This window comes from Strix aluco, chromosome Z (genome assembly GCF_031877795.1).
Source record: "Strix aluco isolate bStrAlu1 chromosome Z, bStrAlu1.hap1, whole genome shotgun sequence".
NCBI classification, from domain to species: domain Eukaryota; kingdom Metazoa; phylum Chordata; class Aves; order Strigiformes; family Strigidae; genus Strix; species Strix aluco.
The window spans coordinates 17007955-17020411 of NC_133971.1; the positions used below are offsets into that span (position 1 = coordinate 17007955).

General features: G+C 36.8%; 1 protein-coding gene across 7 annotated transcripts in view; it reads left to right on the forward strand.

Moving 5' to 3' along the window:
* Positions 1-12457, forward strand: part of BDP1 (BDP1 general transcription factor IIIB subunit) — a 54277-nt gene that overhangs the window by 17453 nt on the left and 24367 nt on the right. For all 7 annotated transcript variants that reach the window (XR_012621517.1, XM_074811646.1, XM_074811647.1 and 4 more), the window contains 12 exons: positions 1413-1557; positions 1725-1801; positions 2392-2536; positions 2925-3007; positions 4136-4364; positions 4840-5027; positions 5750-5972; positions 7067-7254; positions 7771-7981; positions 9445-9560; positions 10269-10488; positions 11024-11208. Coding sequence is in view for 6 of the 7 variants with exons in the window: in XM_074811646.1 (XP_074667747.1) it covers positions 1413-1557; positions 1725-1801; positions 2392-2536; positions 2925-3007; positions 4136-4364; positions 4840-5027; positions 5750-5972; positions 7067-7254; positions 7771-7981; positions 9445-9560; positions 10269-10488; positions 11024-11208 (2010 nt within the window). In the remaining variant the exon portion in view is untranslated. The remainder of the gene's footprint in view (positions 1-1412; positions 1558-1724; positions 1802-2391; positions 2537-2924; positions 3008-4135; positions 4365-4839; positions 5028-5749; positions 5973-7066; positions 7255-7770; positions 7982-9444; positions 9561-10268; positions 10489-11023; positions 11209-12457) is intronic.

Here is a 12457-nt window from a genome sequence, read left to right on the forward strand (position 1 = left end):
AGTAGAATTATTTTACCTTGCAGTGGTACTTGAGCTAAACCTGCATTTATTTAATTTGGATATGATTCTGATTGGCTGTAGTAGGTTGGACTAGATGGTAGATCAAGATAAATTTTTTTCCATATTCAGTGAATTTTTTTGATAAAAACTTTGATCACTGTGGAGCAATGCTTTGACTAAGATTTAAAACGTTAGATGGGAATAAGAAGAAGACTTAACTAAGCTTAGAAAAAAGCTAGCCCCTCTACAGTCATCAAGAGCAAGACATTTCTCTGAAGTTCTGCCATTCTGTGGGTGAACCTTGGTTGTGAAAGTTGATTTTCTTTTTTTTTTTTTTTAATAAAAGGGCCTCACTGTATTTTTTGAAATTCACAGTTGTCCATCAGAGCTTATTAGCTGTACACATCGTGTGTATGGTATATTAATACCTTTGTAATTGGAAACTGTTGCTCTTTGGAAGTCAGGGCAGGAGTCTTAAGTTGAGACACACCTCTTTAAAAGATACTCCCAGGTGTCTCTGTCTTACCTGCGCTCCTTTATGAAGTTAATCATTGTGACTGTTTTTACAGTTACTGCTGTAACTGAGCAGTGGTGTTAAAACAAATTGTGCCTAAAGTTTCCATTTTTTTGCAATCAGTGACTTCCTTTTCCATGATACAATTTTTCAAAAGTGATTTAGGGATGTCCTACTAGTTAACACTAAATTGTTTTTCATGCTCTGTCTTTCCCTTATTGAAGGGCAGCTTAGTCTTATGGTAAAGGTTGTCGAAGTTTTATTTGTCCTGTCCTAGAAAAAATTTAAGAAAAGGTAGTAGTCCCAATCTGAAGATGAGTGATAAGCTGTAGGGCTGTCTCAAACAGTGTGTGAATCCTGGGACATGCTATTGCAATGGTTAGGGGCACAGAGATTGATGTATGTACCCCATTCTTCAATAATGTATGGATGTTGGTAGTAGGACAAGGTGTTTGAAAACAGCGATTTATAGTTCTGTGAGTGAGATTTGAAAGAAGGTGGAAGGACAGGAGAGACAGATGCAAAATTTTGTATATAAAGCAAATCTGCTGTACTTGGGAGCAGATTTCTATTGTTTCTATTGAAATCGATATGCCTGTTCACACTGACATCAATTATGAACCCCTGGAAGAGGTATTCCTATTTATTTAACAGCAAGAAACACTTACTTCAAATATTGTAAGTAGATTCCACTGGAAGCCAGCAAAGTTATTAAGGTTTATTTGACACTCTTTGCATTAAGTAGTAGCATATCTTCTAATACCAGGAAGATGTAATATATTTTTTTAAATTTATTGTCTTGCTGCATTACCCACTCTGTCTGTGGTGCTCTTGAAATACATCTTGGACCATATAGGACTTTAAGTTTCTCTTTGGTAATAATATCTTATATCTTAAGGAAAACTGAGAAGTCAGCAGACAGAGGGCGCTTGCAAAGACCTAAACCCAATTTAATGAGATCATCTGCAAGGAGGGAAGCAGCAACCCAAGAGAAAAAGAAGCTCAAATCTTCCTCTCCAGACCTTGTGAATGCAGATGAAAAGGTCAGAAAGAGAAACATAGGTTAATATGCTGTACTCTTGATGCTGTATCTGTTTTTATCAATGATGATACTGTGGACCAGCTACAATCTAATAAGTAGTATTCTGAGAATTGCTTCTGAGGTATCTGCACGCTTGTCCAAGAATAATATTCCTTGCCTCAATTACAGTGCTCTGAGGAAGACAGTAGAAGAAGTAGAAATGAAACCACAGAAGTAGAGAACACAGATTTGGATACTAAATCTGAGTAAGTATTGAGACTGCTTTTCCAGTCTCCTGGAATTAACCAACCATAATTGTTAATTTATTCTTTATAGTGCTCTTATAAGAAGACAACAGTAATTGTGAAGTTTTAATATAAATCTTAAATTTGACTTTGGCATTTTCTTGGATGATGTCAAGTAATACTATGGTAGAATATATGTGCTGCTTTTCTGTGAAGTTGAGGAAAGCATTACTTTATGAAATACCAGCTATGCTTGGAATTTGTGAGGGGGAAGGATGGGCAATTGATAACTATGGGTCTGCCTGCCTTCCACCCTCAGTTGCCAGCTAATGTCTCTGCTTCTGACACTTGCAGAAGCAGTTACGGTATGCAGTCTAGTTAAGTTCTTCCCCTGTGTGATAACTTCATACCTTTTTAATAGGTAAATAAATTGAGTTTCCACACTCTGTAAGACTAAAAGTTTGGCTCTCATGTGAGGAAACTTGCATAAGTTTGTACAAATCCTTCTGAAGAGAACCCAATTCCAGTAAAGAAAGCTGTGCAAGTTATTGGATATTACATAGACTTGAATATTATGGAGTAAATGTCACTGTTATGGATCCTTTGTGCAGAGAACCTGAAAAAACTGTAATTGGAAAAGCAATAGTTAGAGGATGTCGACAGAGATTTAAGCCTAATGTTACAGGAGCATCTGGAAGGAAGGAGCTTGAAAAAGATGCAGGAAATGATCCACAGCCTAAGGGGAAATCTGAAAAGGTAACTGGAGATAATGTGTTAGCTAAAAAGCTGCTGGATGCAACAGCAATGGTTTTTTTATTTTCTTTTTTTTTCCCCTGTGTATAACCAGGAATCAGTCACTTAACCTGCAGTGACAGTGTGATTTTGTGACAGTGAGGCCTCAGCTAAGTGTGAGCTTGTCACACAAACAGTAGATGCCAGTTATCTTTCATGTCCTGCAGTGAATGCAACTTTAGTTGTTTGATCTAGATTTTACTGCACCTTTCTGACTATGTGAAATGTACTCTGTAATTGGCTGTGTCTGTTGTAAGCAATCCATTTTGTATCCTGTTATGCACAGTTATGTGCTCTGTTAGGTAATGTTGTACTTTGAGAGTTAATGTCTTAATGTTCTGTTTCTATTCAGAACACTGACCAAAGTAATAGGTCTGATGCTACCAGTGAGGATGCTGCAGAAAAAGATGATAAAGTCTTGGAGACAGTGTCTCAGTAAGTATGTAAAAACTGAAGACGTGTGCTGCTTTCCAGCAATTTGCCATCCCTCTCACTTCTGGTAGTATTACATCGTGTGGTACTCACAGATATTTCTTCAGAAACTTGCCAGTGAGACAGAAATTGGGAGAAGAATAAGAATCTTTTTTAATGCATGAAACAGATTAAAAATTTTTAGTTTTAAAGCAGTGATTTTAAATGGGATGTCATGATAAATGCTGAAGAAAACCTGGAAAGTTAGACCCTTGAAAACTAAAACAAGCCTTCCCCACTAGATTTTAGTACTGAAATGCATCAGCTTCAGTGGTTAGGTATTTAAACAACAGGAATAAGTGTTTGTTTTTAAAGTGTAGTTAAGTTTTAGGAGTCTAGTATTAGGAGAAAAAATTCCAACATGTGGGCAGTTTAGTGCACATGCTAATTAAGGATTGTTTCTTGTATTTCTCTTCAGTGGAAAAAAGGCAGCTGTAGTGTAAAAGGAGGACTACATTTTACAGGAGAGATGGTTTAAAAAACCCAACCCATCCAAAACAAAAAAAAAACACCCAGAAGAAAAAAAAATGCCCAAACTTTTATTTTTAAAGGGGAGGTGGATGAAGAGGATGGACAGAGATAACCTGGGTTTGATAATCTGCCAGAAAAATACTTTAGCAGTTATTTGTTTCATTAACATGCTGTGTAACTTGGTGTTAAGGGTAAAAAGGCATAGAAGCATCTGACAGTTGTAATAATACGCATCTGATACTTTTCCCTCCAGTAAGATTATGAAATTACATATTTTCTGAATGTTTGTGATTTTTGACCCTTCATTAAGTTCTGGCTTTAGACCAGATAGGAATACAAGAGCCATTATGGGTCAGAAAAAGGTCTGTCTAATGTGGTATCCTGTCTCCAGTGGGAAAAGAACAGGGCAAATGTATAAACTCAACAGGTACCTTTTCAGTCTCTAGCAGGTACACTTCTAACTTTATTGTTTCATGAAGTTAGGAATGCACAGCTCCATTTTAGGTAAGTGTATGTTAATAACTGTTGGAAAAAAAAAAAGGGAAAACAAAAATTACTTCTCTGAGACTCCTTCCACTTTCAGATGTGGTATGTACTTATGGATCTTATGTATTTTTCCAGGTGTAATAAAGCATCTAGTTTACAAGAAGACTGCAAACAGAGAGTGCTGAAACCAACATCTCTAAAGAGAGGCAGAGTGCAGAGACCAAAACCAAATCTGGGAAGAACTGTTGCAAGGCAAAAAGACCTGACAGATGAAAAGGATCCTGAAGAGAAGACTGAAGATGGAGAAGCAGAGAAAGGTGTGATACACCATACAGATGAAAACAATGATCCAAGCCTCAAAAAAGTAAGTTTCTTGAGCAGTTGCTTAGGTACATTGTTTTGCTGGATCCTAAGTAGAAGCCTTTAACAAAGATCTAGATACATACCACATAACTTGTAACCATAGCCTTTGCACGATTTGTTTATTCTTTCAGAATAAACTGAATTGTCATAAAATTTCCTCATGCTTGTGCTTGGGTTTTCCATGAATAGATGGATTATATCTCACTTTGTTGTGTTATTTGTGAAATATCTGAAAAGAGAAGTGCAGATTAAAAAGGTCTCTTGGTAAAGAGATCGCTTTAGATAGTATATAGAAAAATAACAAATTTTTACTTTTAAAGTACCTACTGACATTAGTTGGATGCACAGTAAGCAAGAGAGATCTTTTTAAGTGTTTTTGTAAGAAATACTAAAACTTTTATTTACCCCGTGCTCTTCTAAAAGAAGGGTTGAGCAAATCTTTCATCTTAATAGAGTGAAATTTTTATTCCTTTTAGGATGTGACTGTTCATGAAGACATTCAGCTATGCAATGTGATGTTAGAAGGGGATGTTTCTACAAATTCTGAGATGAACTCAATACATACAAGGCAGTGTTCCCAAAAAAAGTCCTTGGAAGCAGGAGGCTATGAAAATGAAAAGGGATTGTCAGATGTCTTGAAACAGGTTTCAGATTTCAGTACACGGTAAGGTTATTTTTTTAAATGGAGAGAAGGGATGATTCAAAACCATCAATATCTCTAGCTATTCTACACTTCTACGTTCAACTCCAGCATTAATAAGAAGTCTTATATCTATAATGAAATGTTTAATCAAGACAATACTAGACTTATACAAACAAAACCCCAAGAGCTTGAAAGCACTAAATTTATATGCTGTTGGATGTTAATTTGATCTTTAGACTCTGAGCCCAGTTTTCAAATAAATACATTTTTCTGATGCTCAGTTCCTGTGGTTATCTTCTCCATGTTGTTCCCAACAGTGCATCCATATATGCTCATGTAAATCCTTGAGTATAGGGTTTGGTTTTCTGTTAAAGTGTCCTTTAAAAAAAAACAACTGCACTGTAAATCTTCTGGATAGTTTTAAACATGATTAGACAGAGGCATTTGTAAAATGTTTATATTTCTCACAAAGTGTGACTGGAAGTTGGAGTTCTGAAATGGCACCTTTTTTTAACTTCTCTTTGCTCACCTGTTTATAAGGTACACAGATTTTTAGTGATGATCAATGTGCTTTTATTGGATCTTTTTTCACAATGTCAGTAACTCTGTTATTGCTCTTAAGAAGGCTAAGGATTTTTATACTTGGCTACTGTATTGGAGAGCTACATACAAGTATGTCATGCATGATTTGGAGGACCACTGTTGTCCCATGCCTTTGATTGTTCCTTTATTTGTTTTTGTAGGGAGTCTGATCCTCAAAAGGAAGAGGAGAAAACTGTTGTATCATCATCTCCATCTCGACTGCTCAGGAGTCGATTCCAGAGACCCAAGCCAAATTTAAGAATGACAACTAATAGAAAGGAAGTGCTGGATGTAAACAATAAAGGTGTATCACAGAAAGATACCAACAAGGAAGAAAGTTTGACACAGCATGACAGTGAATGTAGCATCCTTCATGATACAGACGTGAGGCACTTTTTTCTTTAGTTATATTTGAGCTTTTGGGTTTGTGAAATGACATACTGATGTTTTAGAAACTACAAAGTTAATCTTTTTTGAAATTTTTTTTTTCAAAAGCTGAAATTTTCTACCTGAAATCTCCTGTTCATATAAGAGCAAAAATTACATCCATTCTGTGTCTCTTATTACATCCATTCTGTGTCTCTTATTACATCCATTCTGTGTCTCTTACTACATCCATTCTGTGTCTCTTACTACATCCATTCTGTGTCTCTTACTACATCCATTCTGTGTCTCTTACTACATCCATTCTGTGTCTCTTACTACATCCATTCTGTGTCTCTTACTACATCCATTCTGTGTCTCTTACTACATCCATTCTGTGTCTCTTACTACATCCATTCTGTGTCTCTTACTACATCCATTCTGTGTCTCTTACTACATCCATTCTGTGTCTCTTACTACATCCATTCTGTGTCTCTTACTACATCCATTCTGTGTCTCTTACTACATCCATTCTGTGTCTCTTACTACATCCATTCTGTGTCTCTTACTACATCCATTCTGTGTCTCTTACTACATCCATTCTGTGTCTCTTACTACATCCATTCTGTGTCTCTTACTACATCCATTCTGTGTCTCTTACTACATCCATTCTGTGTCTCTTACTACATCCATTCTGTGTCTCTTACTACATCCATTCTGTGTCTCTTACTACATCCATTCTGTGTCTCTTACTACATCCATTCTGTGTCTCTTACTACATCCATTCTGTGTCTCTTACTACATCCATTCTGTGTCTCTTATGTATCCAGATGTGTTTTTTGACCTGAGGTGGCCTTGTAGAATTGATAGTTAAGAAAGAAAAGTATTAATAGACAATGGCAAAGAAGAAATCTAGATTTCAAGCTACTTTGTTTAAAAGAAACAAATGTGTGTTTGTCCTGGAAAGACTAGGAAATTATTAGCGAGCAGTGTCAGAGGGGTTTTTGCAGGAAACACTTCAGAGAGTGATTAGTACTGAACTTTGTGGACATCATAATGTCTCCTTTTGGTTTAGCATCATGACCTTTTCTGGTTCTTGTGTTTACATTTTTCAGAAAGCAGGAAAATGTGAAGTCCTGCAACCATTGGAATCCTTAGGAAAGGAGAAGTCACTTGGCTCTCAACAGGCTTCTGAAAGGCCAAGTTGTAAGTCCTCAGAGACATTTTCAAGACCAAAGGATGGTGAGCTCAAGTTTTGTCTGCCTGAAATTAACCAAGATGGCAATTCAACTACTAATGCAGGGTAAGGGCTTAGCTACTTTTGTTTCTTGACTGTAACAATGAAAGTATTTTAAAAGGAAGTCATTGTGCCAATGGATTGCTAACTGACAAAGAAAATCTAATAAAAGTACTGAACAAAATCTTAGTTCTCATAGTTTTGACACTTGCAGTACTAAAATTCCAGTTACTTCCATGCCAAGCATTAATGAGCATTCATTCATCATCTGAAACACTAGTTTAATTTTATGTAAACAGAGGAATACTAATTTGCTTATCAGAGAAACAGTGTGAAAATTGCTTTATAGTAATAAGCAGACAGTAAGTAGGTTAGTTAATTGTGTTGTAGAAGTAGTTAGGAGACCAGTGCTTTCAAATTTTTGCTTAAAATTTTGTAACTTAAACTCAGCAGAACTTTACCTTTACATGGTTTCTTTTAAAAACTCAGTTGTTTTTTATATGAAAATATAATGAACCTGTGTTTGTTAATGGCATGCTTTTGTATTAAGTTTCAGATTAATTTTTTTTCTGTCTGACTTAGCATTGCCAGCAAAAATGCCACTGAAGGAGAAAGTAAACAAACATCTCTTCAACCTGTCCAGTTAGTGCGGAGTAGGTTCCAGAGGTACAAGCCAAACTTGTTGAGAGCTGTTGGAAAGAAGGAATTACAAATATCAGAAAATGAGAGGGAGAAAAAGCCTGAAGCAGAGCAGTTCTTATTGCAAAAAGATGAGTCTGCCAATACTGTTATCGTAAGTTAATAAATGCTTTGGCTTCAAAAGTGTGGTTCCTAGATGTATGTTCTATTTTATGAAGTTAAATTAGAACATTTAAGTTGCATTTCTTGAAGCTGAGACACCATATTAGATGAACATGATTCCCAAACCCTGGTATATTGAGGTGTTGCAGGTATGACATCAGTGAAGTCTACAACTTGTACTATTAACCTCATCTGGAAAATCAAGATCTGATTTTGATTGAATTGCATGATAGAAAAAAGGATTATGCACATTTAAGATAAACTCTAGAATAAAAATGTGGTTTATATTGCAATACATAAAAATTAGCTTTTTTGCTCACCTTTCCTGTTTGGATGAATCAAGTCTGTGTTGAGGAATCTAGTATATAGTATCAAGAGAAGGAAGGAGATACTTTTTTAATAGCTAAGTTCTTACTACTTTGAGCTCTGACCGACTTCACAACTAGAGTGCCTGACACTCCTCTACTTTGCACAGGTAAATTGAGTCATTCACCTACACTGTGTATCCCCACAGATACTTTACTAGGCACTGTAAAACATTGAAATCCTTGGAAGTCATTGTAGTATGACAAACTCTCTATAACCCTTCTGTAGGTTGTTTATGAGTCATGTGATGAATGTAGGTATGTCTCTGTAGACTTACCTTAGATCTCAAGCATAGCTAAGCTTTGTAAGAGTGACTCATCTTTTTTAGAGTGGTTATAGCTGATTTTGTTCTTGAACGTCTGTAGAGCTAGCTGGGAGTACTTGTGTGATGCATTCTCAGAGAGGAGTACTAGTGCACTGCATCTGTAGTCTCTCTCTGTGTCACAGTGTCAGGTCAGCCCTACCTGAGATGATTGTATCTGGTTCAGCTTTGGCTATTTTAGACCTGTGGCCTGTAGACGACCCATGTACATCTGCTGTGTGCTGTGCAAATCTGTAGAACCACAGCAGGTCTGATGATCCTCTGTACTAATAAAGCTGTCAGACCTGAAGTGAGGGATGTGTTTGAGTGGCTTCTTTGTGGAACCAGAGTGGCAAATACAGAAGTAAAACTAATAAGCCCTTCTGAATCTGAGGTTATGTTACAGTAGCTTGGGTGTGTCTGTGCAGTGTCCAGTTTTCAAAGATTTTTCCATTTGCCAGAGTATTTTGTTCCCATAGTGCTCCATGTAATAGAGAGTTGATTGAATGCTAAATAGGTGTTACCCATAATGCTGAGGTGCATATAGTATTTAAGAGCCTGACTCTAGCCCAGGACTAAGACGACTTATGTTCTTGCTTGCCTATAAATTGATTTATGTGCACAGGGAGATTACCCTCAATAAATATAAGATGATTCTTTTCTTGGTTCATATTGGGAAAATAGCACAAAGACCAGTAGCTTATACTTTTTAATAAAATACATAGTTGTTTTAAAAACTTGCTTGATTCTCTTTTTCTTCATGCTTTTTTTTTTATTGCAAATTAAAGGATGAAAATGAAGCTGTATTGTGTCAAGCAGATGTATTGAGCGAAGAGGAGCAGGAACCACAAGAGGCACCTCAGGTGCCCTGTATTTCTGAAAACATATTGTGTGAACAAAGCAGGTGAGGTTAGAGTTTAGCAAAATTGCATTTGAAAAGCTTTCATCTGGTGTGTAATGAGATACCTTTGCAAGTGTGTTTGTTTTGGTTTTTTTTTTTTTTGTTCCTTGTTACCTGTCTCCCCAGTGTTTAATTTTCAATGCCTACAGACAGCTTCTTCCTGTGCTTTCAGAGCATATTTTCAGTTGAGCTGAGCTACTTGTCATTGTTTATCTGGTATATACTTGATCTGTATGAGCTCATAGATCTTTCTGACCAAGTTTTTATTTTACTTGGTTTGTATATACAGCAATCATACATGTAACAAATACAGGTTTTGCAAAATGTCAGAGATTTGTCTTTTATTGATCCCGGTGTGCTCTTCTATTTTACTGCTGCTCTTGTTAAAATAAGGTCTTAAGCATGTATTAGACTGCAGATACTTTGTTGGTATGGTTACCAGCACAACTTTTTTCTTGATGTTAAAAATCTTGTTATTCCTTCTCACATGTTTACCATAAATGCCCCAAATGAGAAATATGTATTTGAAAAGATAGTTTTCTTGATTTTAAACAGAACAGTATATCAGTCTCTAACCCTCTTGTATAAGTGTTGATTCAAAACTTAAGGAATGCAGAATTGCTTTCCACCCACCCCAACCAAAGTCAAGTGACATATTTTTTTGTTTTGTTTTTGTTTGTTTGGTTTGGTTGTTTGCTTTAAATTCACTAGTGCTGAAAAAAACACTTCCCAAGAAAGCATGCGGAGTGCTCTGAAACCAGGACAATTCATAAGGAATGGATCTATGAGAACTAGACCAAACCTAGAAAGAGCATATAGTGAAAAAGAATCTCAAGTGGCACAAAAACTTGCTGCTCCAGTTGAGGAAGAAGCAAATAAAGGAGAGAATCTGCCTGTGGCAGAAGAATCTGATGAATGTCTTTACTCAAAAGTGAGAATTCTGTTCAGATATTTCTGACTATACTTTCTGATGCTTTGTTCCACACCAGCTGTTTTTAAGACATCCAAATAAGCTGTTTTAAATGCATAAATTAATTTTGGACTAGTAAGAATTACATTCTTGTTTGATATTTGTATCCTAATATGAGATCTTCTAAAATTCTGTTAATGACACATTGATAATATATAGACTTCTGTTAACAAATCTAAAGTCTTCACGTAAACTTTGAAATTTCAGTCATGTTAATGATACATTGAACCTGCATGCCATATTTCTGTTGCTGGGTTTCTTCTGTACTCCTTGGTGTTGCTAATGGAAGAGTGTACTGGTTATAGTATCTGTTTTCATTATATAAATAACCTTCTCTAAAGGAACAAGGAACAGTCATGGGTGCCATAAAATACTTGAAAGCTTTTAAGGGAAGTTTTGTCTCAGGTTAACATCTTGATTAACTTGCAATGCTTTCTTTTACAGGTGATATATTTTGTGCTAATGTTGTTGGGTTTTTTTTTCCCTCAAACCTAAGGATAACATGGAAATATTGTTGTCTGTGGAGAATACGGCCAAGAATGACCACCTAGACATAAATCCAAAAAGTATGAAGTCAGAAACATTCTGTTCCTCTAAAAAATCACCTAACTGCCACAGCAAGGGAGAGCAAGAAGATCTATCTACAGATGCTGTAGGAAGCATTCAGGATACCATAGAAAGGTAAAGTTCCTTTTGACAAAGTAAAAAAGCTCTTTAAAAACTTTGTGTATTTGTCCAGTTGTTTTCATACAGCACTTGCTTTTTGAAGTGTAGGCTCTGAGCTGTGCTAGTTGTTACATTCTACATGCTGTGAAGGTCACTAGGTGGCATCCTTAGGTAACAGAAGAGTTTTTAAGAGAGTTCTCAAGTTTGTTTTCCTTTTTAGAAGATATCTTGCAGGTGAGGGTAGAAGCCAGTAATCAGAGTTTATCTGTCTGCATTTCTCAGTAATACATTCTTAGGGTACAGTGCACTATGAATGTGGACCATTGGAAGAATGAGCAGTTCCATTTGCACTCACTTATAATTGAGAAGTAGTAGGTGGAGTAACATAAAATGAACTTGCTGTCCAAGATGTCTTCTGAGTCTCTTCACTTTTTCTTTCCAGCAGAAGTTCATACAGTGATGTGCAATGTCCTGGTTCTTTGGTTGGAAGTGATGCTTTTAATGTATGTGCAGCATGAGGCAGTCCCATTTACATGTAACAGTTCTGGGTTATGTTATAAGCTACCTTTTTGCTCAATCTTAGCTAATAGAGAGCAGCCTCAAATCAATTTACATCTGCTGTTTTCTGAAATTAGTTTCTGATTCCCATCTGTCTCTGAGCCTCTGCTTAAAATCTGTTCCATGACTTACATTGAAATCATATCCCAGAGTCTTCGTGCTAACATGACAAGGGCCTTACCTTACAGTCTTCTTGGCTTCTGTGATGGTGGAATTTCACAGAATCACAGAATGGTTGAGGTTGGAAGGGACCTCTGGAGGTCATCTGGTCCAAGCGCCCTGCTCAAGCAGGGTCACCTAGAACTGGGTGCCCAATACCATGTCTAGATGGCTTTTCAATATTGCCAGGGATGGAGACTCCACAGTCTCTTTAGGTTTCATTTTGTGCCCATTGCCTCTTGTCCTGTCACTGGGCACCACTAACAAGAGTCTGGCTCCATCTATCTTTACACCTTCCCTTCAGGTATTTATATACATTGAGATTTCCCCACCTGCTCCCACCAAGTCTTCTCTTTCTCCAGGCTGAACTGTCCCCACTCTTTTCAGCCTTTTATCACAGGAGAGATGCTTCTGTCCCTTCATCTTTGATAGCTCTTTTCTGGACTCCATTCAGTGTGTCCATGCTTCTCTTGTGGCCAGTTTGGGCTGCTCTGGTACAGTACTCCAGGTGTGGCCTCACCAGCACTGAATAGGCGGTAGAGATCAC